The sequence below is a fragment of the Callorhinus ursinus genome, unplaced genomic scaffold, assembly GCF_003265705.2.
Source record: "Callorhinus ursinus isolate GAN/ISIS: 27379988/994484 unplaced genomic scaffold, GSC_fseal_2.0 scaffold1, whole genome shotgun sequence".
Taxonomy (NCBI): domain Eukaryota; kingdom Metazoa; phylum Chordata; class Mammalia; order Carnivora; family Otariidae; genus Callorhinus; species Callorhinus ursinus.
Genome location: NW_027397063.1, coordinates 67,674,185 through 67,698,949, shown reverse-complemented (window position 1 = coordinate 67,698,949; position 24,765 = coordinate 67,674,185). Strand labels below are relative to the sequence as shown.

The following is a 24,765-nucleotide window of genomic DNA, read 5'->3' as shown; positions in this document are numbered from 1 at the left end:
CCATCCCTTCATCCAACTCTCCTCATATAACATTGATCTTTTGTTTTGTTTTGTTTTGGCCAAGTCACTGGTGACAAATATTCCCGATATCAGTTAAGGATGCAATCGTTCACTGATTATTTAAAATATGTCCTTAGACTTTCTTGTTTTGTGTCTTTTGATATGCTTCAAGAAAAAATAGCTAAATCTGATAGGTAATTAGTTAGTGGTACCTAAGACTCTTTAAATTATAGATTTACCCAGATTTAGATACATAAAAGAGAAAATAATCTGAATTGACACTTCAGTTTTCATATGCAACTGGAAAAATAAAAATTATTTATTAAATATAAAGATAAAAATAATTGTATTAATTGCTAGAGAACAAAAGTTCTCTTAGTTTTGCTTGTTGCATCCCAGAAAATAGATTTTTCCAAAAAGGAAGGCTTCCCCCAATAAATAAAATAATGAAAATAAGAAACCTGTGTTTATTGATAATCAGTGCTTCTGAACAATACCATTTTTCATCTTCTTAATATAAAAATCTGCCACCTTGATTGATATACATTATTTGCTTCATGAATTAGGTAGAAACCGACATAATTTTAGAAGAAAAGAATAACTATTGTCTAAATGCACAACTTTGAATTACATTTTATTTATCGCCAAACGATTCCATTTTGTAAAGGAATATCACTTTTATTTCATCTTCCTAGAAATACAATTAGTAAAAATAACAGAGCAATTATACTCTTTCCCAGGACCTAGTATTAAATATGAAAGAAAAAAATAGCTTGTATAGAGTTATTTTGCACAAAACCACAAAACAAAATGAATTTAAAAGTAAAAGATTCCTTTGGGATGTATGTTATGTTTTTCTTTTTTGTTCTTCTGATTTTAAAAAAATCATTCTCTATTGAAAGTGGAGTCTCATTGCCAACACATTTTCACTGTCTCATTTTCTCTTACACGAACCTGACATACTTCACATTTTGCCTTAGATATAATATTCTGCTGGAGTTTCATTTCATTGTCCACATGAATGCTATTCAGTTCTATCCCAACTCTATTTCATTTCCGAGAAAGTTACTGAATTTTAAAGTTGTCTTTTGTAAAGTTTGTGTTCCTAACACAAATGAAACAAATCTGGAACTACAAAACTGAAAATGAAAGGGGAACTTGTGGTCAGGTATAAAAGAAATAGGCTAGACCTGTGGGGTCAGTGCTGTAGATGCTACGTACCACGTGAGCATCGTATATGCACATTAGCCTGCCTTTGTGGGCAACTCAAACTCACAGGTCTCATCCTCAGAAGTGACAGTATATATCAGATTTTCTAGACTCTTTGATGGCAAGTGTCTCACCTGATGCTACATTTCATTGTGAGCAATATGAACTAAGGTAATAGATTCCTCTTTGCAAACTTGAACATCATTATCATACCATTCCGCTCAGGTCTGTTAAAAATCTGGTATCAATAGTAACTCAGCTTCATGGTTTCATCTAGCTATTAAATCAAATCTAACATTGGGCTATAATCATAGGTAGGCTTTCATGCCCTCTGCTGGATGCTCAAAGAAAAAGCAACACCCCTTAACAATTAGAAAAGCCTCATTTAAAAAAGGAATGTTCTTTAGCATAAGAAGAAAAAACTCTAGTCTTATTAGAATTAAAATCTGAAACACCAGGTTAAATTGAATTTTAACAATTTACTGGTGAGCTAAGATGCAAGTAAAGATTTTCAGAGATGAGATGACAGAAAATGTACAGGTTTATCGTTTTAAATTTCCTTTTTAAATGTTACAATAATCATATAATCCAGATTAGTTTTATTATTTTCAGTAGTTTTCAGTGGACCATAAAGAGCATTTGCTAGAACTTCTAAGTCTCTGTCTGGAGATCAGAGCAAAGTAGTGGAAACTCTAATATCATTAAAAATCATACTAAGTTTGGTGGAGAAATATATCCAGAATCTTACACAATAATTAACATATAATGGTCTTTTAGTAATTATTTTTTGGAATTAAATGAAAATGTAATCTGGGATATCTGATAAGACATCTTTGTCAGAAAGGTTTTTACGGAAACAAACTCTTTTTCTACCAGCCTTACTTACCTGCCAACACCCCCCACACTTCCTCTCCCACCCCCCAAAACCAACCAACCAACCAACCATGTGCCAAGCATGCAGTTTGGTTAGGTGTGTCCTGACACATAAATTCAAGTCACAAAAATAAATTCCGATCACTTCAACCATGTTTTCACTCATGTCTTTGGCAAACTCCAGCTGCTGAATCATTAGCCCTGTTTCCAGATGTGCCTGTACTTCTCTTATGTGTTGATTGTATCCACTGCCTATTCTGCAATTGGAATGAATTTTAACAGACATAGCTCATAGGATCTGAGCAAAATCTCCTTAGCATGACTTACTTGAGGTACACTTAGTTATAAACCCACACTCTCTGATGTTTGTAACCACTTTTTAAAAAGATTTATTTATTTTAGAGAGAACCTGCGCACATGCACACATGTTGGGGGGGAGAGGGAGCGGCAGAGGGAGAGGAAGAGAATCTCAAGCAGACTCCCTGCTGACCCCAGAGCCAGACCCGCGGCTCGATCTCCCAACCTGGAGATCACGACCTGAGCCAAAATCAAGAGCCTGACACTCAACCAACTGAGCCACCCAGGTGCTGCTTGTAGCCACTTTTGAAATTAGATGATCATTGTGGAAAAATATCTGGACCAGGAATTGAAAGATCAAAATGCTTAGTCTCTAGTTTTGTCTTTCATGCTAATTAGCTATGCATGTTGGGCAAGTCAGTTACCCTTCCAGAACCCACATTTTCTAATCACTTAAATGAAGGCAGTGATAGATAGTGATAGATAGATATAGATAGGTAGATAGGGAAAGAGAGATTGAGAGAGAATTAAAGTAACACATGCATTTAGTTTTAAAAGTCAAATAGTATGGCTCATGATAAAAGCCAGCACTTCTCGGCCCTACCCAACCCCACATGGCATTATCTCTTAAGTTTATTTCTTGAGGCAATAATTTTCAGCTGCTTTAGTATTTTGCTTCAGATACACCTATGACCTAATCTCCAAATGATATACTTAACCATTTTTTAAAATTTTTCTTAATTTTAGATATTATCCACAATCTGATCAGGATTTAGTTTTCTTATTAAATCCTGCCACCTTTCCTTGGACACACTTCCCCCTCTGTATAGTTTGTCGATCTAATGCCCGATGTAAAACTCAATACTTATTATTTACATTATTCATAGCTTAACCGTTTTGGGGGTGTGGGGGGGTTAATCCAACTTCCGTTTTTCATAGATTTAGAATTGCCTTGTCTTTTCAGTTCCTTCACTTTCCATTTACCGATCATTAATTCATCACCACATTTTTATTATGTATTTTTTTTCTTAATATCCCTCTTATCATCCTACAGCTATTTGTTGTCATGTTCTGACTGGAACTGGCTCTTCCCTGGGTTGCTTAATACTATCTTCCTGTAGATCATGTTCATCAACATTTCCAAAGTTCTCTTCACTTCTCCTCTCTCTAATTCTTGGTGAGTCTCTGCATTGCTACAGCATGAGTTTGCTTGATTATGCTCAGTTTTGTCCCTGAAGACACTTAGCCAAGTGGAGAAACTTGAAACCCCACTGAATTATGATTTATCCATCTGCATCCATTTCAGATATCTCTCGGTGTACTAAAATCTTGCTGTTATTTTTCTTTGTCATCTTCTTGCCACTCTCTTTGTTCTTGTGAATTAAAAACGTTTTTCTTCTTCTACTGTAATCTTTGTGGATTTCAGAAGGGAGGAGATATGTTCAATCTACCATGTCTAACTTGAAGTTAGGAATAGCTAGGCCACAAAATTATCATGAGAATAAAATCTGAAAGCAGTTTGTATACACCCTAAACCCTGCTTACCTACCCGGGATTATTAGAGTATATTAACAGAAGTTTCTCTGGGCTTCTTTCATCAGTGGATACTAATGAGATTATTTTAGCAGCCCTAAGCCATCTGTCCCTGGCTCTTACCTACATTCGCTTTCATAAAGCCTTATCCCCAACAAATCTCATCCATTTATCTTTGGGACTTTCCAGAACTAGGTAACATGGCTTACAAAATCTGTTTGAAATACATACTAAGTACGAGACTCCTTTAGACCCTTGGATATAAATTAGTGAAGCAAAACACAAAGATCTGTCCCCTCATGGATTTACATTCTAGCAAGAGAAGGTGAGCAGATTATAAATAGAATTCAACTATGTAGTGGAGTAGGTGGTAAGTGCTATGAAAAAAGTGTATCTGAGACAAAGAGGTGGAAGTGCCAGGGTGGGGAGAGGTTGCAATCTAAAGTAGAATAATCAGGGTGGGTCTCATGAAGAAGGTGACATTGGGACAAAGAATTAAAGGAAGTAAAAGGGTGAAACAGTGTTGATATTTGGGGGAAGGGTGTTGCAGGCAAAAGAAACAGCAAGTACTAGGGCCCTAACAGACAGATGCAGGAAGGTTAACACCTGATAGGTCTGATAACAGTGTTAATGGGACAAATAAGTAAGGGCAAGAGTCACAGGAAAGGAGACATGGGCAGGGTATTGATCCTACAGGAGCCTGGGGCAAGGACTTGGGCATTTCCTCTGAGTGAGGTGAGGGTCATTGGAGTTCAGTTAAGGGACATGATCCTCTTTATGTTTTGAAAAGATTACTCTAGCTACTGTGTTGGAAATAAAATATATAGAAGGGCAAAGTTGGGAGCAAAAGGACCAATTGAGATGCTATGACAGTCATCCAGGCAAGAACTGGTTGTGAGTGGCTCACACCAGAGATGTAGTGAAAACTGTTTTAGAATCTAGCCTTATTTTGAAGTTAAGAGCCAAGCCAAGCCATTTTCTGACAACATGGGTATAGGAAGTGACACAAAGGGAGGACTCAAGAATGACTCCAAGTTCTTTGGCCTAAGCAACTGGAAAGTTGATGTTGCCATCAGTTGAGATGAGGAAAGTTTGGATAAACAAGTTTGGGAAAAAATTAGGAGATAAATTTGCTCAAGTTAAACTTAAAAGATATTTTAGATAAACAAGTAGAGATATCAATTGTTCCGTTTGACAAATTTGTCAGCTGAAGACCATTGGGTGTCTAGCATGAATTTCTTTTTCTGCCCCCCACCCCTTGCTCATGGTCACTGCAAAAATGCTGAAAATGTCTCACTGCTACTTCTGTAGTCAGAGTTCTCAATAAGAACATTGATATCTATGCCAAAGGTTCTTATCATCGTTCTCCAAGAAATGCCATCTCCAGATACCAGAGAAAGGCTGTGGGCTCCAGAGTCCACATCTACCCACACAAAATGGGAGCCTCCTCTTCCACACTGCGTTATTACATGTGCCCCACAGCTTTGGGGTCTCCTTCAGCTTCTCTCTACACTTTCTCTCTCCTCAGGCTGAGACAGCAACTTTTTGAACTAGGACTTGTAATCCTCTTCATTCATCCTTCACCCTTCAACTCTGAGGGCCCCTTGTTCCTACTCTCGCCTTTTGCCTTAATTCAAATATTCTCTTTCTGGTTTGGGTCTGGACATGTCTGAATCTCTGCTTGGACCATTGTTAAATTATGATAATTCTTACTAACTCCATACTAGGGGAGAGGTCAGATGAAAACAGGGATAATAAGGCAGAGAAAGCTGTGATGTGAGCCTGGAGTGGAATCCCAAACTTAATGGAGAAAACTCCATGCATTAATTACTGTCTATTTGAGTTTTGATGTAGAAACGTTCACTTGGTCGTGTAGCACAAAGTATAACACAGCAATGATACACTAAAGTTCCAGTAATTTACATCCTGAAACATCTCCCTGACCAAAATTCTTTCTCTACACTCATTCTTTTGTCTATTTGTCCTTTTTCAGACTATATTAATTGATTTCTGGAAATTCACACTAAATAAAACAATTGTTCCTACATTTGATGTTTTAGAATTAAAAAAAAAAAAAATCTTTCTAATGTTGCCAGTTGATGATCCAGAACTAAAATCGGCTCGATTTCAGAATTTCTTCATATGGAGGTGGGGGGCCTAAAGTGCCAAAACATGGAGCAGGATACAGTTCATGGTTTTGAGTTTGAAGGTGAATTCCAACAGTTGGATTCACAGCCACTTCTGTCCCTGGAAAGAGAAAAATGGGGACTTGTAATCTTTCTAGTCAGCATAAAACAGAAGTACACAAACTGCCTAATAAAATCTGGCATTTCTTGGATCACTGGAGCAACAGAAAATTATTTGTACCCTTGAGAAAAAATTTATAGCCATCCTGCTCTCTCTGCAGTGATAGTTTAGTCACTAAAGCAAGAAAATTTGGTCTCATGAAGAGATTATATCATCACTGACTAACCCATCAAGAAGCATTTACAGTTTAGCAGCTGAAAGTAGGAGGAATGCCCTTTTTGGTAAATTGGAAGACAAGATTCCTGTAAATACTAATGGTATTTTAGCTAATGTTTCCATCATGGGAAATGCAAATTTCAACAGAAATATTTAAATATAATGTCTGAACTTCATTATTTTATATTTACACTCTGCAAACTACAATTAATGTAATTAATTAAACATTTCTCTATGATAAATAGTAAAAATGTTAACTTGTGAAAAGTTTGCATCTAAAGTATACACACACCATAAAGGAAAAGCATGATCAAATTTTAAAAAATGCTTCAAAATCAAAATTTTGACTTTTAGATTATGCACGTTATAAGGCACTAAATATCAAAAACAAGCATTTTCTTCTTCAAACTGATCACTTTGAGAAACTAAGTACTTATTCCCATAGCTCTTTTGGAAATCTCTTATTAATATTTCCTTGAAAGACTGTTAACTGTTTTTGAGCTACAATAGGAACCAACAGTAATATTTCATAGGCACAATCCTCTTACTCCCTTTATAAATAAATAAATAAATATATTATATATATATATATATATATTTTTTCCTACCTTGGTCTTTGGCTGTCTTGAAATGATTTAATTGCTTCTTTTCAAAACAATAACAACTATAAATTCCAGTAACAATTCTAAATTCACCTTTAAAGAAGAGTGCCTGGTGGCTCAGTGGGTTAAACCTCTGACTCTTGGTTTCAGCTCAGGTCATGATCTCAGGGTCCTGGGATGGAGCCCCTCCAGGGGCTCCATGCTCAGTGGGGAGTCAGCTTGAGATTCTCTCCCTTTCCTTCTGTCCTTCCCCCTACTCATATGCTCTCTCTCTCTCTCTCTCTCAAATAAATAAATAAATAAATCTTAAAAAAAAATAAACCTTTAAAGAAAAAAAAATAGGTCCTTGAACTAAATCTAGTTCTGTGACTGTTTTTGTATATTAAATGTAATTGGAACAGAGCATGTCATTCATCTACATATTGTCCCTTTTTACACTGCAATGGCAGAGAGGAGTAGCCCCCCACAGGGACGAATGGTCTGCAAAACCAAACATATTTCCTATCGGGCCCTTAATAGAAAAAGTTTGTTGACTTCTTGAAGGATTAAGATTTGATACCACCTGGGGCGCCTGGGTGGCTCAGTCATTAAGTGTCTGCCTTCGGCTCAGGTCATGATCCCGGGGTCCTGGGATCGAGCCCCGCATCGGGCTCCCTGCTCAGCGGGAAGCCAGCTTCTCCCTCTCCCAGTCCACCTGCTTGTGTTCCCTCTCTCCCTGTGTCTCTCTCTGTCAAATAAATAAATAAAATCTTTAAAAAAAAAAAAGACTTGATACCACCAAGGAGATCCCAAAGAAAATGACACAATTATCAGAACCATTCAAGGAACAGTTAGATGTTAGACAATCGCCGCATCCCTGGAATCCGTATGTAGGTTACTCAGAATCTTTTTACCTTGCAATGGATGGTGTTTATTTGGAATCATGAATTTTCATATATTTGTATTTGTATTCACTAGCTGGCAGACCTAAGTATAATAAATCAAATATTAATATAATCTGTGAAGGATAGAGTATTTTGAATAGAAGGCTGGTTCAGCACTTTTTTTTATTTTTTATTGTTATGTTAATCACCATACATTACATCATTAGTTCTTGATGTCGTGTTCCATGATTCATTGTTTGTGCTTAACACCCAGTGCTCCATGCAGAACGTGCCCTCTTTAATACCCATCACCAGGCTAACCCATCCCCCCACCCTCCTCCCCTCTAGAACCCTCAGTTTGTTTTTCAGAGTCCATCGTCTCTCATGGTTCGTCTCCCTCTCCGACTTACTCCCCTTCATTCTTCCCCTCCTGCTATCTTCTTCTTTTTCTTTTTTCTTAACATATGTTGCATTATTTGTTTCAGAAGTACAGATCTGTGATTCAACAGTCTTGCACAATTCACAGCGCTCACCGTAGCACATACCCTCCCCAATGTCTATCACCCAGCCACCCCATCCCTCCCACCCCCCACCACTCCAGCAACCCTCAGTTTGTTTCCTGAGATTAAGAATTCCTCATATCAGTGAGGTCATATGATACATGTCTTTCTCTGATTGACTTATTTCACTCATGGTTCAGCACTTTTCTTAAGGAAGTATTTATTTAATTGAATGATTTACTCCTAGGCTATTACATAACATTTCATATGTCAGTTTTCTTCTATGCAATGAAAGGACAATGATATTATCTATGTCTGTAAAAACAAGGCTAAATGAATGTAGAATGCTTAAATCAAAACGTGGTACACAGTAATTATCCATTAATAGCTAATTATTATTATTATTATTGTAGTAGTAATAGTACTGTATTTCAAGAACTCTACTGTATGCTAGGAATATGCATGCATTTTCTTTTACTTACAATATTATTTTCTAATTTATCCTATTTTAATGGGTACATACTTATTTGATAATCATTATTAACATCACAACAGAGATTATTAAACAAAATAATTTGTGGAGTTAGAGCCTTTTGCAGCTAGGAAGTTCAGGATGACATGAGCTAAGTCTGAGGCACTTGATAAAACCGTTAACATGGGCAAAGTGTACTTACCCCAGCCCTTCCCTCCATTATGGATACTGGTACTGGGCATTGTCCATTTCCTAGTGGACTACTGCTGGTATATCCAGTACAAAGTCAATGGTAATTTAGGTATCATTCTCCTGGAGTGGTTGATCAGATTGACTTGACACAATTATGAGCTCAAATTTATTTCTACTATTACCAGTATCAGTATCGTGCTCCTGGCAAGAGGACACAAACAATTGCTCTCTGTGGTAGGAAAGTTTCACGTTATCACCTTACTACAAATTTGGCCATTGCCTTTAAGCCTATTATGAAAACCACAGGGGATTCATTTGGTAAACATAACTAAGCCAATGTGTAGAGAAAGCTTTTGTGAAATCAAACATCTATCAGTTTTCAATTTGTTTCAAAGCAGGTTTACATGCAACACAAGTATCCCCCACTTTTGAAAGTTTACATTACTCCACTTCGTTTTCATGAAAGACCTACATTAGTACCTGTTTTTGCTAACTGAAAGAAATTTAAAAAGAATTTTATAGCAGAGTTCATATTTCCCACATCATTAAGATTAGTCCAATAGACCTGCCATATTTGAACATGCCCCTTCCACCTCTTCTCTTTTCGTTTCTTTATTTCATTCCTTCCTCTTCTATGAGAGTGGCTAACAGTGCCTGAATATGAGTCACAGTTCTACCATGGGCTAATTGTTAAAGTTCTAAGTGCCTTGCTTCCCTCACCTTTGGAGGGTTCAAAATGATAGTGAACCCCTCATAGCATTGTAGGGAAGAATAAATGAGACTAGAGATGTCAGGCGTCACAGAGCATGGCACATGGTAAGTGCTCAATAAATGTGAGCTATTTCTACTATCCTGCCTTGGAAGGAAAGTATGTGAATGAAATGCTCCCTCTTTCCTTACCTAAAATGAGTCACAGTATATTTACCTAAAGAACGTAAAGTATAGAGAAGTAACACTTCAGAAACGATCCTAAAATAAGATAGGATCCAGGAGAGGTGAGGGGAAAAGGCACTGGCATGTGAAGCCTGCTTCTTGTCTGTCCCTGTCCATTCCTCCTTCCCCTCCCCAACTCAGAGCCCTCATATTTCATCCTTGCTGAAAGATTAGTATTTCTATTTACCTTGAAGTAAGAAAAAAAAGGAGATTATCTCTGAAATTGCAGAAGAAATGGGGTCAGGAAGATTGGATCTCTGAAAGGCAGCATTATCAAGATCAACCCCCAAGATGAGTGGCCTCAGGAGGGCTATCTCCGTGGGCACTCCCCTCGCTGGCTTCTCAGGAATGGCATGGGACCTGTTTGCTGCCCTGCTGGGCTAACAGGACCCAGCTCTGATCTACATAGGTTGGAAAAAGAGTCAATATAGATTTTACAGTAATTTATTATTTTTAATAAGGAATATGGACAGATAATGGTGGGGATCTCTCCTCTATGCTCTCAAATTCTCTCTTCTCTAGTGAACACTAGTTTGTTTTTTCTGCTTCAAGGCTTTTGTCCTTCTCTCACCTACTAGACCCAAACTTTTTTCTTTTTGTTATCCTTAAATGTCTTATTTTCTCATAAATAAAGGTTTTATTCAGCTTTACAAACTTATTTCCAATGAAAACCTATTTTCAGTAAATTAACAAAAAAACTTTTTTGTTTATAGTCAACTTTACAACTCCTTTGCCATTACTTATTTCTTTCAAACACAGATTTAACACAAAAAAAACCATGAAACTAACAAACTCAAAACTTTTTCAAGTCACTTATATATTCTACCTATTCACCCTGTCTCACAGTCCTGGATCTTATAAAGTGAGGGCATTGATTCTGATCTGGGGTACAGGTGGGTATGGAGAATTTTAATGATGTTCTCTTCTTCTCCCACCTTTACTAAAAATTTGCATACCCTGCAAATCTCCTATTTTCTGTGGAATGCTCAGATAAAAGGGATCCCAAAAGAATCATTAAAATAGGTAAGGTAAGGTAAGGCCATAAGAAAACATTGAAACAAGAAATGTTTGCCCCTAACATAGGTGCTGAGTTATTCTAGAACTGTTAGGGTCTGACGGCTGAGAGAAGGGGCAGGTCTCAGAGACCACTTCACAGGCAACCCCACTCAGGAAGGCGTGGGGCACTGAACAGGTCCTTTCTGGGGTACAACAGGGATGCTAAGGGAAAACTGGATCCAGGAGATGAGTTGGGAGTGGGGAGGGGGACAGGATGATAATGGAAGAAGGGATTATCTAGGAGGCCTCCCTGGAGTTGGGTCCAGGAAGAGGAGGTGGGACTGAGGTAGAAAAAAGTAACATGACTTTAGGTCTTGTATAAAATAAATAGTTATTCATTTCATTCCTCAAAATACTTCCAACTGTAGATTCTTTCTCCTTTTGCTCTTCATCCTTCCTCTTTCCCTCCACCTTCCTGGTCTCCCTCCTTCCCTCTTTCTCTAGCAGTACCCCTTCTTCCTCTTTACCCTCCACAGGTGTATTGGAAGGATTCTTTTTCCCTTTTTGGTGCATGAAGAGCTTCATTGTGACATGTTATGGACATGGAAACATGGATCCCATGAAAGGGGAAGGAAGACAGAGAAATCTGACCACTGGATCAGCAAAGAACTGTGAAAAGATATGACTACTGGCCTACGGAGATGCACCTGGGGCCTGGGTGTTTGTATGAGATTCCCAAGGACCTTTCCCGGACAGAAATCTCATTGTGCATTGGCTGGGTTGGATTGGCAAGGCCTTCCTTACACACCGTTTATGAGGATTCCAAGCCAAGTGTTTGCCTTTCTCTCTTGAATATTTCTAATCAAGACAATTGACAACTTGAGCCATAAAAATACTGTCTGGTATTGCTAGTGGGAGAAATTTCCTGTTTTATATATTTTAACAGCAGTAAAGTTCAATCCATCCCAGTTTCCCATATTCCGTCAAAATTCTCCTCTTGGCTCGTCACATGAGGGCAGCTTCCATGGGACCCTGAGAGTCAAACCTTGGACCCATAGGTCAGAAGAGTAGACCTATTTCAACTAACAGATTCAGCAAATAGTAGCAATAGCGTGAAATGATTTTTGAAGAAATAAAATAGAGGTCTAGGAGGAACTCCAAGGTTAATAAAGCAAATCTAGTCTCTCCATTAAAATGCTTTAAATGATCCATTTCCTACATTCTGTATTCAGGACGGAACGTCCTATCTTCCCCTTTGCGTTCAAAGGGTGGCAAAGAGTCCAGAAACCTTATTTCATATTCTAATGTCACCAGTGTCTTTCAGGTGAGTTCTCATTTTCCTCTCCCCTCTGAACTGTGACCATGAGGAAGACCCGAAAGTACAACCCCACCACCAGCCTTGTGGGTGTGTGAATCTGGCAGTGACTGGACTCAACTTGAAGCTATGAATGAACATATACTTTGTGAGGTGCTGTGGAGAGTTTGGCTCTTACCTCCCGTGTAGCCATAAAAAGATCCTGTCATGGTTCCCCCACTTCCTTTTTGGAGAAAAGCTCCTTTTACAGAAATATTAGGCAGGAAGAATCATTTGTCAGGAGAAATGAAAGTGTAATGGGGATCCAGTGGGGAAAAGAAATCCAGTCTGGGTCTGGGTTTTAGACTGCTTTAAAATATCGACTCCCTAGAATTTACTTCCAGAAATTGCTAGTCAGGAAGACGTCACTAAAGATCACAGAGAATAACACTTCCTCAATTACTTTGTTGTATTTTGTTTGGGAGGGGGAAAAATAGGAATGTCAAGAAGCACAACTTTGGGAGACACATCCACATCAAAGACCATGTAAATGGCTGTTCACTGTCTGTACCGCTCTTCTGAGCATCCCTGAGAAAGGGTGGGACATGGGTGGTGGGTGGACTAACCTAACACCCAACTAAGCAAGGGAAAAAAAATAAATAAATAGGAATGGGCAACCTAACCTCTGGCCCTAAGATGGAAAGCAACAAAAATGAGTTTTATACTATAACTTAAGCTGGGGGAGAGCTTAACTGTTTTTTGAGCAAAATCAGATTCAGAGTGATACCAGTGGGATTAGGAAGGAACCAATAAAATGAGAAAGGGAATGGGGATTCTGGAGAGCAATCCTTGCCTTTGAGGAATCACCCAGTGGAAATGCCTGGAGGTTTGAGATATAAGGCTGCACTTAGTAAAGGATGAGGTGACTAAGCCATGAGTGTCCTACCCAAATTTTCACTGGCTCCCTACCCTCAATTATGGACAATTTGAAGTCTATTAGTTGATTTGCAGCAAAGATCTATGTGGTGTATTTATCCAGCATAGGGAGAAAAGTAGATAATATCCTCTGAATGGATTAATAGCCACTTTTCCAGGTTGGTATTTAGCAATTAGAAATAATATCTGAGAAGCCCCTAGTCTAGTGTCTAGCACTTTGTAGATGCGGAATAAATGTTGACTATATTTTTAAATAATTTCTTCCCAAGTATATTCTTTTCCTGTCCACAATGATTTCAGGGTAATGTAGAGAATGTGATTCTAATGTCCTATAATTGGTATGATTACACACAAATTATTGCAGTAATCTCTCAGGCTTGACACCTTCTCTCCCGGTCATACCTGTTCAGGCAAGTTCGGGCAAATTCAAAAGCATATGTATAAATCACCGCACAGGAAATATAAAAACATCAGATAAATGGGATATAACTGTGACACATACACTGCCTTAAAAATGATTATAGTATAACTGGGTAGCTTGCTTATAATTAAGAAGAGAAGTTTTTATAAAGATTCAAGATAGTCTAGTAAAAGAGTCTTCTTCAGAGTAAGTAAAGGGCTAAGGAGACCAGAGTGGATTTTTCTCCTTAGAAACTCAAGTCAAGTTGGAGGAATCATAATTACATTTATTTGTTAAATACCTCAAGTTAAAAAAATAAAAATAGACTAATGTGACCATGTTGACCGCTTTGACTCATACAATTTATTAGAATGTCAGTGACCCTATTTCCTCCTATGCTCAATAGAAAGTGTTCGATTTTAGGAGAAAGATTATTTTTTCACTGGAGACTTTAATTATCCTTCCACAAATAACCATTTCTCAAATTGACATGTGTTTCTTTCGTTAAATAATGACTTTTTAAAAAGCCAATAGTAAATATAATCACTAAATCTTGGAGTACCAAGTTCTGATATTAAAACATTTAAGTTTATTTTGACCCCACTTTTTATTTAGCTGTTAGTTTTCCCAGGGCATGCCCTGCTCCATCTATTGAAAATCTTATGCTGGCCCAAGTTCCTGAAGGGCAACTGTTAAAATCTACCAAGCCCTCTTGAGGCCACTAAGTACGGTGTACAAGACAGCACCTTAGAGGGAAAGTTTTGTAACAGACAGTCTGGTTGAGAACAATGCTTAACGCAAAGAAATAATCTATGATTTGGGATCTCCGGGAAATCAGTAAGTGATAATTTTGCTACTTTCAGCTAAGGCTGGCGGTTACAAATAAGCCTAAAACCTGGCTTTCCTCCATTGCTTATTCTCTCACGCAGACTAGAAAATAATAGGCCGGGCGTGGTTTTGGGGGTGGGGGCTAGAAGCAAGCATGATCAGGGCACTGCCTGTGTGTCTGGGGAGAAAGGACATGAGTACTGACATCTGCCTGCCCAATTCCAAGTATTTCAGGCTGTGCGTTGGTAGCAGACAACCTGGAAAGTGTGGTTCAGTGCTATTGCAGATAAGTGAGGCATGGAGAATTTAGTAAATGAGACTATAAATAGCCTCATAGGATAGTTTGATATCAAAGGCTCAGAGAGGTTTTTGTGTACCTTATGGCCTACCACTCACTTGGAGTGTCCAGCTCTGTATATCTCTTCTCTCTGGCATGTTGACTTAGCAAAATGTTGAGGTTCTATCGCCATACTCAACTATGGGTCATTTCCCTAAGACACAGTTTTTTCTTTTGAGGTCTCCTTTCTTCTGAAGTTTCTCACTTAGACTCTCTCCCCACGGCATCATGCCTTTGTGTCTCCAATACACTATGTCTTATTCTCAGTTCACAAATCTGCTTTCCAGAGGTTAGTGTTTCAGTTCACCACAAACCATTAGGTTTCAAACAGGAAGTCCAGAAGTGTGCAGACAGCTCACCATAAACGGGGTCCAAGTCTCCAACAGCAAAAACAGCCATAGTGCGTCTGGCGGAATCAATTCGGGGTCTCCTCAGCCAGCACTGGAGGCAGAAGAACACTACTCCGCAGAGAAGAGCCACCAGGAAAATCAGCAGGAAGAACCTGATGCCAGAAGAAGCAGGGAAGGCATGAGGTGGAGCGTGCAGGGAGGTTAAGAACTCCTGCTACTTCCTGTCTTCCATGAGACAGGGTGCAAGAAATCTGTGAGACCAAACTCCTTAAGCAATGCCCCCCATCACTCATACATTCTTACTAAACTTGGAATGTTTGCTGCGCTCAGAATGGGTTGATCTTGCCAGGTGACGATGATCAATCATTTCCTCTGGAAATTGGAGGGTTGTTCTAAGGCACAGTGTCTTTATCCCTTAATTCACTCATCCATTATTCCTATCTTTCAGCTAGCCAGCCATGCATCCAACTAGTATTTAAAGCAACTGAACAGATTTTAGATGTTGGGTGGGGTTGGAGATTTAAAGGGAGACGAAGCAGGAGCTAACCACCTAATTTAGAGAATTAAGAATGTTAATTTTAGAAAATACAGAAGTCATGATGTAGAAGGTGTCTAAAGACTGTCTTTTAATTTCTGAAAGACTAGCTTGTAAAAGGTAGAAGTCTTATTTTGAAGGTTTTTAAGACTTTTGAAATCAGTAGTGGAGTCCTTTAGGGAGATTTCAAAAGAAAGAACAATTATTTTACTGTTAAATTTCTCTAATTTGGGAATAAACTATTATTCCTAAAAACAGTTAAGTTCCCTGTCACACGAAGTACATAAGTAAACATAGCCAATAACCAGAAAGTGATGTTTCCACATATATTACATGACTTCTAAAATTTCCTTAACTCTATGATTTTGTGTGCCATTTCAATTATGTAGGAAACAGAGTATATATATATACATACCACCTAATAATATATATATACATAATATATATATATATACCACCTAAATAATATATATATATGTATGTATATACCACCACAGGTTTTATAACAAACTGAGAATGTCCTTACCAGATATACCAGCCGTTTGTGTATTGATCTTTATAGTTTACACACCTGGTGGTAAAAGAGGAAGAGTTAATGCTGGACCTCTAGATGGCCAAAGCCTATGCTCTTGGACCATAGTATTTGTTCTGACCATACCTATTTCCCCAGAACGATCATGCACTCACTGCACACCACGCCCCAACACAATGAGGTAAATGTTTACAGTATGACCACTTCATCCGGGACACTGAGAATACAGGTAAATGTTCAACTGTCACCCATTGAAAATTGCACTGTCATAGGTTTGACTCTAGGGTTACAAAGACAGTTGTGTTTTGAGAAGGTGGTGACTAATTTTTCAGGGCTAACATATCACAGATATTAGGTATGAAGTTTCTTTAAAATGCAGATTCACCAGGGAAGGTTTATAATCTCTGTTAACCTTTAATATCTTGGTAGAGAAGTAGCAAGGCTGCAGACCTGGTTAGAGGAAGAATTTGGGAAAAGGGGAAAATGACTTAAAGCCACACGTACCATTTATCAAGGAGTGAAAAGTTGATTTCTTCAGTCAGGAGAGTCAAACCACTTGTGTGTCTAGGCACAAGGTAATCATTCCTGGGATAAGTTTTAAAAAGTTTCCTCACACGAAAACAAAATTCAGTGTGATTTTCAGAAGGTTAAATTCCCTAAGTGTAGACACTTATGTGCTATTCATTGCGGAGTCCGTCCCTATGCCAGGCATGGGGAATGTAGGTTTGCTGATCGACTTTTTCATACTTCGGTACCTGGGCCATTGTTGCTGTATTCTGGGATTAAGCAGTGGAAACCTGTTCATCACAGCCTGATAAGCTTGTGAGTTGAAGCTGTACTTAATCATGGCTACTTCAGCCTTTGTTAAAATAACACTTAGTACTTTCCAGCTTGAAAGCACTCATAACTGTCAGCTAATTTATTGCTCCCAGCATCTCCAAGGAGGTAGTGTGTCATGTTTATCATCATCCTAGTCAGAAGTGACTTTTTAATATATGTCAAGTGTCAACGTAAAAATTTTACCCCAAACATTTAAGAGGAAAGTTAATCACCCAGTGAACAAGTTTTTCGTTTTTTGTGTTGTAGGCGCTGTGTGTGTGTGTGTGTGTGTGTGTGTGTGTGTGTGTGTGTGTTTTCACCTAAAGACACAGGTACAAATGACTGGGAAAAAAATGGCAGTTGAAGTATAACTTTAAAAATCATCCTAAGACAAGAAATCATCGATAATGGATTTTAAAAATAATTAATGACACATCCTTGTAAAGGAATGTTATCCAGTCATCAAAAAGAATGTAGATTCATATTTATCACCAAAAGCCTTGTGAAGTAAAATAGTAAAGAAGTCTCAGTTCTACTTTGTATATTATTTTACATAAATGCAATGTTTTCACTAAATAAGTATTTTATAGTAATAGACTCATATATACCGAGTTACTAACAATGCTTACTTCTCTTACAGTTGGTATCATGAGGCACTTTATCTTTTCCACATTTCCATATTGTTTGAATGTATAATACATCACTTTTATAGTCACAAAAATGTTAAATATTATATTAAAAATATGAATCTTAAACATATAATATCCCACCTTAGACATAGGGAAATTCTCTTGGTGTCCTAGCCCAATAAAAGAGCAGAAGTTTCCCATTTGGAATCTTGAAATGGAAATGCATGATCAGGAGTGTGGATTGCTTCATCTCCCTCCATTACAAATCTCTGCTTACCCTCTCTACATTTAAAATAGATCATATCCTTATCAAAATGTGAATTCTAAAGATTAATTACCTCAATTTGTTTCTCAGTTCTTTAATTTTTGAGCCACTCAGTACTTTTTGCCAGTGATAACAATTATCCAAATTAACTTATTTCACTTTCTCTTTCTGATCCTGTGCACTCACTGGTGGAGTTTCTGATATGCAGTAAATACAATGGCCAAGAAGGAGTTAGCTGGACAAATGCAAAGTGATCATGCAATTTCCAAATTGCAGGTACCTTTGGGATCATTTAGTTCACTCAGGAATTTACACACTCTCCAAATGAAACCCAAAGTAGGAAAGTTGGTGGGGAGGTCACTAGCCGGCCAAAGAATTTAAACCAGATTACAAGTCTCCTGACTCTGTGTGCTTCCCTCCTTTCCCACCATTATTTCCATGTCTTTCCCAAGGTCAATTTTTAAAGGTCAAGTTTTCTTTCTTTTAAGTAGACTCATGCCCAATATGCGGCTTGAACTCACAACCCTGAGATCAGGAGTCGCATGCTCTACTGACTGAGCCAGCCAGGTGCCCTTAAATAGATTTTTTTTTTTTTAATTCTTAAAAAAAAGTATCTGAACAATAACAATATTCTAATTGCTCAAATTTTAGATGCAAGATGTTCAGTGTAGGAAAAGTTACGTTTTTTAAAATGAAGTTATTACTCAGAGATTTATATATGATTGGTCAAATTGGGATGATGCCAAAAATGAAAAACATTCAGGAGAAATGAGAACCAACTATGATGCTTAAGGAAGACATTCCCAATCATCAGAGTTCTCTGGAAGTGGTTGCTGACGGATTTTTTTCTGACTGTACTGGAAGACTACTGCCCTACTTTACTTGGATGTTGTGGAGATGATTCTTCCTCTACAGGGCTGATTTGCCTAGTTGATCTTTATTCTTCTTCTCAGTGCTGAGATTTTGTGGACCTAAGACTAACTACAAATTCCTTAATTTGATAAATTCAAGAACAAAACTGCAGAATTGCTCCAGTGGCTCCTTTGCTAGAATCACCTAGAACTTTCTTCTAAACCAGTTATATAACTTCAGGGGGAATTAACTCACTTTCAGATTCATGATGCTATGAGGTAAGGTCACAATATTATAATCCTCACTGCACAATTGGAAAATTCAGGCATGAAGTAGCTTGCCCAAGATAACAAAGCTGAAAGTGGCCAAGTCGGGCTTCACGCCCAAATGGTCTGGCTGTGGAGTCTGTGTCTCTTACTACCATGCAGCCCCACCAATGGGAACAGTAAAATCCAGCTCCGGCCTCACATTACTATGTGGAGTACTGCCTGAATGCATTCAATATCCTGTGTTCCAAATGCTTTACAAGTATTAGAAATACAAAAAGCAATAGAAATGAGAACATGGAGGGTATCACACAAAGAGAATAAGCCAAGAGTGAGATCAGTTTTTAAACTGAATATAGTAAACCCCATATGTAGTATTGAACCCAACTTGAGATCTGGCTTAAGCTTTCTAGCAGTTAATAGGACGAGAGAGAGATTTGGTTATATAGTATCCTTTAAAATTAACAAAATCATACAGCATTACTCACCAGATGCACAAGTATTCCTGGAGTAGACACCAGAGAAGTCAAACTATGGGGCTTTATGAAGAGGCTACTGTTGGCAATGGGGACGTTTTTCATATGCTCTTAGAATATATGCAATAACAAATTTCATGGATCTTTTTTCTTTTTTAAATCATTCCTTAACGTAGACAAGAGTGCAATTTAGCTATTATAATCTGGGAGAGAGATGGATGCTGTATCATATCACCTGGAGACTGGCGGCTTGACCTAATTAATCTGGGGTAAGTTGTATAGTATCTAGAAGAATAGATGAACCATATATCCCTCCAGTATTTCACCCAGTGTATAGTTTCATTTAATATTGAACATACAGTATGACTTTATAGTGCAAAATTGTAATACATATATAGTAGTAGCACAGCAGTACATATAATATACATATATGTATGGTACATAATACATACTTTGTAGTATAAAATTCTAGCTCAGGAGTCAGTCCTGGGTCCAAATCCAAGCTCTGCATCTTGCTTGCTTACTCTTGAGCAAAACATTTAACTTCCTCAAGGCAGGTAAGACAGTGACATATTCGGAATCTATTAATGCAATTAATTGACAGAATCTTGTGTATGTATGATCATATTTATGATTTGTAAGTCACCCTACTTATGAACATATATGCACATCCATGCACTTGCTTATTTTGGGGAGGGAAAAGGATTAGGGGTGTAATGGGGAGGCTCTATCTTATTTTTTTCATATACTAAATTACTTATAGTATTTAAATTTTATATAAAGATAGCCTAGCAATGCATTGTTCATACAATGAAATGCCGTTATAAAAATTAACTGAGTAGAGGCACTGGGTGGCTCAGTCTTTAAGCGTCTACCTTAGTCTTGGGTCATGATCCCCAGGGTCCTGGGATCGAGCCCCGCATCGGGCTCCCTTCTCAGCGGGAAGCCTGCTTCCTCCTCTCCCACTCTCCCTGCTTGTGTTCCCTCTCCTGCTGTCTCTCTCTCTCTCTGTCAAAAAATAAATAAAAATCTTAAAAAAAATTGACTGAGTAGTTTAGATCAGAAAAAATAGTTTGGGTTTGAAAACAAATATAAATAGAACTAATCATCTCTTGAACACCTTGTAGTGACAAAAGATTTGGGATAGCATCTATCTTCAGTACAAATACTTACCTAATATCACCTCTCTGCAATACCAGCTACTTTCTTGCCTTCTCTTTTTATTTTCTGCTAGTTGGCATTTTATTTGAGGTGGACTCTTCATTCAAAAGCAATGGTATTAATGACAAACACAGCAGACACTTGCATGCAAAGTGAGGTAGCTAAAAAAAGAATTGTTCTTAAGTACTAGTTGAAGCCCTGCGTTAATTTGCTACTGTGTTTCTTTGAGTCTCAATTTCTTTACCTGGAAAGGAGACCAGTGGCCTCATTGATTGGAAAGTCAGCTTATCAAGGTCCTCAATAGCACATTTTCCTGTCCTATTGATTGAAAAATCAGATTCAACATTTATGATCATATTGATTGAAGAGTTAGATTCAACATTTATAATCCTTTCCAATTATGAATTTCTGTATTCAATTATTCTGGGTCATAGAGAGAAGATAATTGGGCAAGATGAGACAGCCAGGAGATCCAGAGTTAGGTAAGTACATCAGTCATCAAAACCTCCATCATGTCACAAACACCAGAAGACAGAAAAAGGTGAGTCCAAAATCAATGCAAAGAAAGAGCAATGGAGAGCCATGCAAAAGCTGGAAGAAGAGTACAGACTTAACACACAGATGATCAATAATGAGATGATCCACCAAAGCAGATGAATGGTTCCAGGGCCAAGGAAGTCATTCCGCATAGCATGGCCTCTTCATCTGGAAGCAGTGCCCAGGCCGTGCGTGAGACCCTGGCCTTGAGGGTAACTGGTAATAATAATTGAAAACAGTCAGCTGGCCATCAGGGCTGCATGGAGGAGAAGACCGTGCATGGCAGACATGATTTTCTGACACTTGCACTAAGTCACGGTGCATTTTAGCTCTCATGAATCATCAGCAGCATTATTAATGGCACCTTCTCCCCATCTCCCGAATAGAATTCTGGGAACCATTAAGTCTACGGCCCCAAAAGTGAGAAAATTGAATCAATTAGTCACATAACCTATATTAGACGCACTTTGAAATGTACCCACAATACAGGTGAGAATCTTTGTCAGCTTGCTTATATTTGAAACTGAATATCTTAACGGCAGCCCACCATCACTGTGACTTAGGAGTGGGGTTGCAGCGAGAGATGACGTCATGATGCTTTCATGAAACTGAAGAACCCTTGACACCACTGTGGTGGAGAATGCTGTAAGCAAAAATGCCTAGAAATCAATGAGGCTCTTTATATTTACCAAAGCTAATCATAATGAAAGTGCATCTTTTTCCCGCTTCTAGAAAAATTGAGCCATTTGCATTTAAAAACAATTTGCTCTTACTTTTCTTGCATGATTATAGTCATCATTTGAAACTCATTTGGGGCTTCTCAAATGACTTGTGTCTTTTTTTATTCTTTGAATTTTGAAAATGCTAAATAAAAACATGGAGCCTCTTGCTATTTACTTACATTTCATTTTCTTCACATGGTGGGTCCGAGAGCACCAACTGAAACACATGTTTAGAACAATAAAATCCAAACATCTCATCAGTTTAATCCTTTAATACAAACAGCACTCAGAGACAATGTGGGTTTATATTATTTCGTTTGTTTTTTTAATTAAAAGCTCCATAGCAGAGTCTATTATTAGTGCACCAAATTTTAATTGAAAAAAAAAAATCTCCTGGTAGATTCCCTAGCTCAGCAGTGACAGGAAATACATATAGTGAGCCAGATTCCTATCTGACACACCCATGTAGATGGATGTGAAAATGCCTTTTATTCTTTCTATAGGCAGATTTTGCTTCCTCTAAAGACCTTTCTTGCACCTTGCATTTTTTCTTTGTTTTCACATTTTAGCTAGAGGAAAGAAGTTCATTATTTGCGAAGTATTATTTTCACACAAGGAAATCAAGTTCCCTATGTGAAAACAGAAGTCCATCCCATTAGCATTAATGGGTGTTAAATATAGGCATGAAGGAGTGACTTTAACTATCTCTAAGGGGAAGGTTGATTTAAAATTACATGACATTCCTGTTGAGATTTACATTTCTCTCTTTATCAAAGAAGAGAGAAAAAGTAATAACCTTGATTGCTTTGTTTTAAAGACCCAAACCATCAGCATTTCAATATAATTATCCTAGTTCTCTGTATTGAGCCTTACAGGTTACAATAACACATCACAGAGGAAAGAAGGTACTCTGTCCTAGAAGTTTTGTTTGTAGGTTTGTTTTTCCCTTGAAATGAGACTCTTTCCATGCACGATGAGAAAAATCTTTACATGTCATTTAAATGTAGTCCTTAAACTTGGGTTAATGAGATCAGTGAAGTATTTATTTTCCTGGAGTATACCATACAAATATGAATACAAGTAAGAAGTTACAAAATTTAAAATGATAAGCCACGGGATTTTTGTGAGATATGTCTTTTTTTCCCTTTAATCCCGAATGCATCCTCTTCAGCACCTTATCTTTACTCCACCAAGTTTATCTGGGCAAAGAGATTTGTGGAGTTGCAGATGGAGCCATGAATTGGCCATCAGAGAGCATGGTAATGAACAATTTATAAGCACAGAAAATGAGTTGCACTCTCTTTTGCTAGAATGCTGCAAATAGATTTGCATACTAACTGAAAGGAAAATGAACATTCAAATTTTGTCCATAAAGAAAGTTTATTTATGAGTAGATGAAATCATTTGGGATCCAGCTTAACAGATAAACAGATAAAGCCCACATTTCACTTTCAAGTCACTCCCTAGTCTTCCCGTGTGCTGCACCCTACCTAGCAAGGAGTCCAAAGTCTTCGATTATTTCCACCTCACTGCTGATGCATTAGCTGATGGACTTCGGGGTTATCATGAAATGATAAGCAAGACCGAAATCTTTCAGATACATTGCATTCAAGTAACACAGATACAGAGATGCAGGTATTAGTCTGAATGAGATGCTAACACAGAGGATCCAACATAAACTCTAAGATGGTTCTGTCAACATTGTTCCGCACTGAAAATCAGGCAAGCCTCAAGTACAGTTGCAGGCAACAGTAAACATGTCTTAAATTAATGTTGCCACAGCATTTGGATATATCAGTAGCATTTTTTATTTTAAAAAAGTGCACAGCTTAGCAAAGTTAAGCAAAGATTACATTGCATTGTATTACTTCAATAGCAATAGAAGTAATAAAGAAGAAATAAGACTAATGACATGGAGCACTTCGTCTTCTGTGTTTCTGACCGATATAGTAAGTCATAAGATGCTGGTAACACTGTCTTAAAGGAAATCTTTTAAATGTGAGAGTAGTTAAGTTGCCCAAAGAACAAATCTAGAACAAGGCAGGTTCTTAGAGTACCTCTGAAAATCTTTTCCCAGAAAGAGAGATGGTTACCTGGAAGAGTGGCAAACACAAGGTTCCCGCTTTTGAGATTACTGAAGTAAAACTATAAGGTCTGGATCTCAACATATTTAAGGAACAAGCTGCTCGAAGCTAGTGGTTGGCCTTCTGTGTTGATCTCCCTCTTTCCCTAGAACTTGTTAGCCTCTAAGTTAATGCTTCCCACCAGAGCACTCATTAGTGATGCTCCTTGTGACTGGTAATGTGCACGCTGGGGGGCAGGCATGTTGGGCGCGTGCTCACGGGTACTCAGAGTTCAAGGAATTTCAGTGTAAAGTCAGAACCCTGGTACTGTTTGTCAAACCCTTAGAAGTAAGGGTTATACATGCTGACCTGCAAAACTAGCTGGCTGCTTAAATAACTCAGGACATTCAAGAGCATGTTTTATTCCAGGGCACTTCTGGAATTTATACAGGATTTGGTACTTGGAACGTTTAATTTTCTTCCCTTTGTTGGTCCTTTTGTCTCTTCTTTTCCTACACACCATTTTCAGTCCCAGGCCTAACTCAACCTTGGGCATAAAGCTTTCCTTGTCTCCTAATGACCGTGCCCTACTATTTATTTTTATTTATTTTTTTTAAAGATTTTATTTATTTATTTAACAGAGAGAGATAACGAGAGCAGGAACACAAGCAGGGGGAGTGGGAGAGGGAGAAGCAGGTTTTCCACTGAGCAGGGAGCCCGATGTGGGGCTCGATCCCAAGACCCGGGATCATGACCTGAGCTGAAGGCAGACGCTTAACGACTGAGCCACCCAGGCACCTCTCGTGCCCTACATTTTAAACAGTGCATAT

General features: G+C 38.0%; 1 protein-coding gene across 1 annotated transcript; it reads right to left on the bottom strand.

The window, feature by feature from the left end:
• Positions 1-6,022: 6,022 nt before the first annotated feature.
• TMEM207 (transmembrane protein 207) lies at positions 6,023-24,040 on the bottom strand. Its single transcript, XM_025866555.1, has 5 exons — positions 23,966-24,040; positions 22,052-22,089; positions 16,140-16,184; positions 15,088-15,230; positions 6,023-6,159 (listed from the first exon to the last, which is right to left on the bottom strand). Exons 1-5 carry the CDS (start codon positions 24,038-24,040, stop codon positions 6,023-6,025), a joined length of 438 nt encoding a protein of 145 aa, XP_025722340.1.
• Positions 24,041-24,765: the final 725 nt, after the last annotated feature.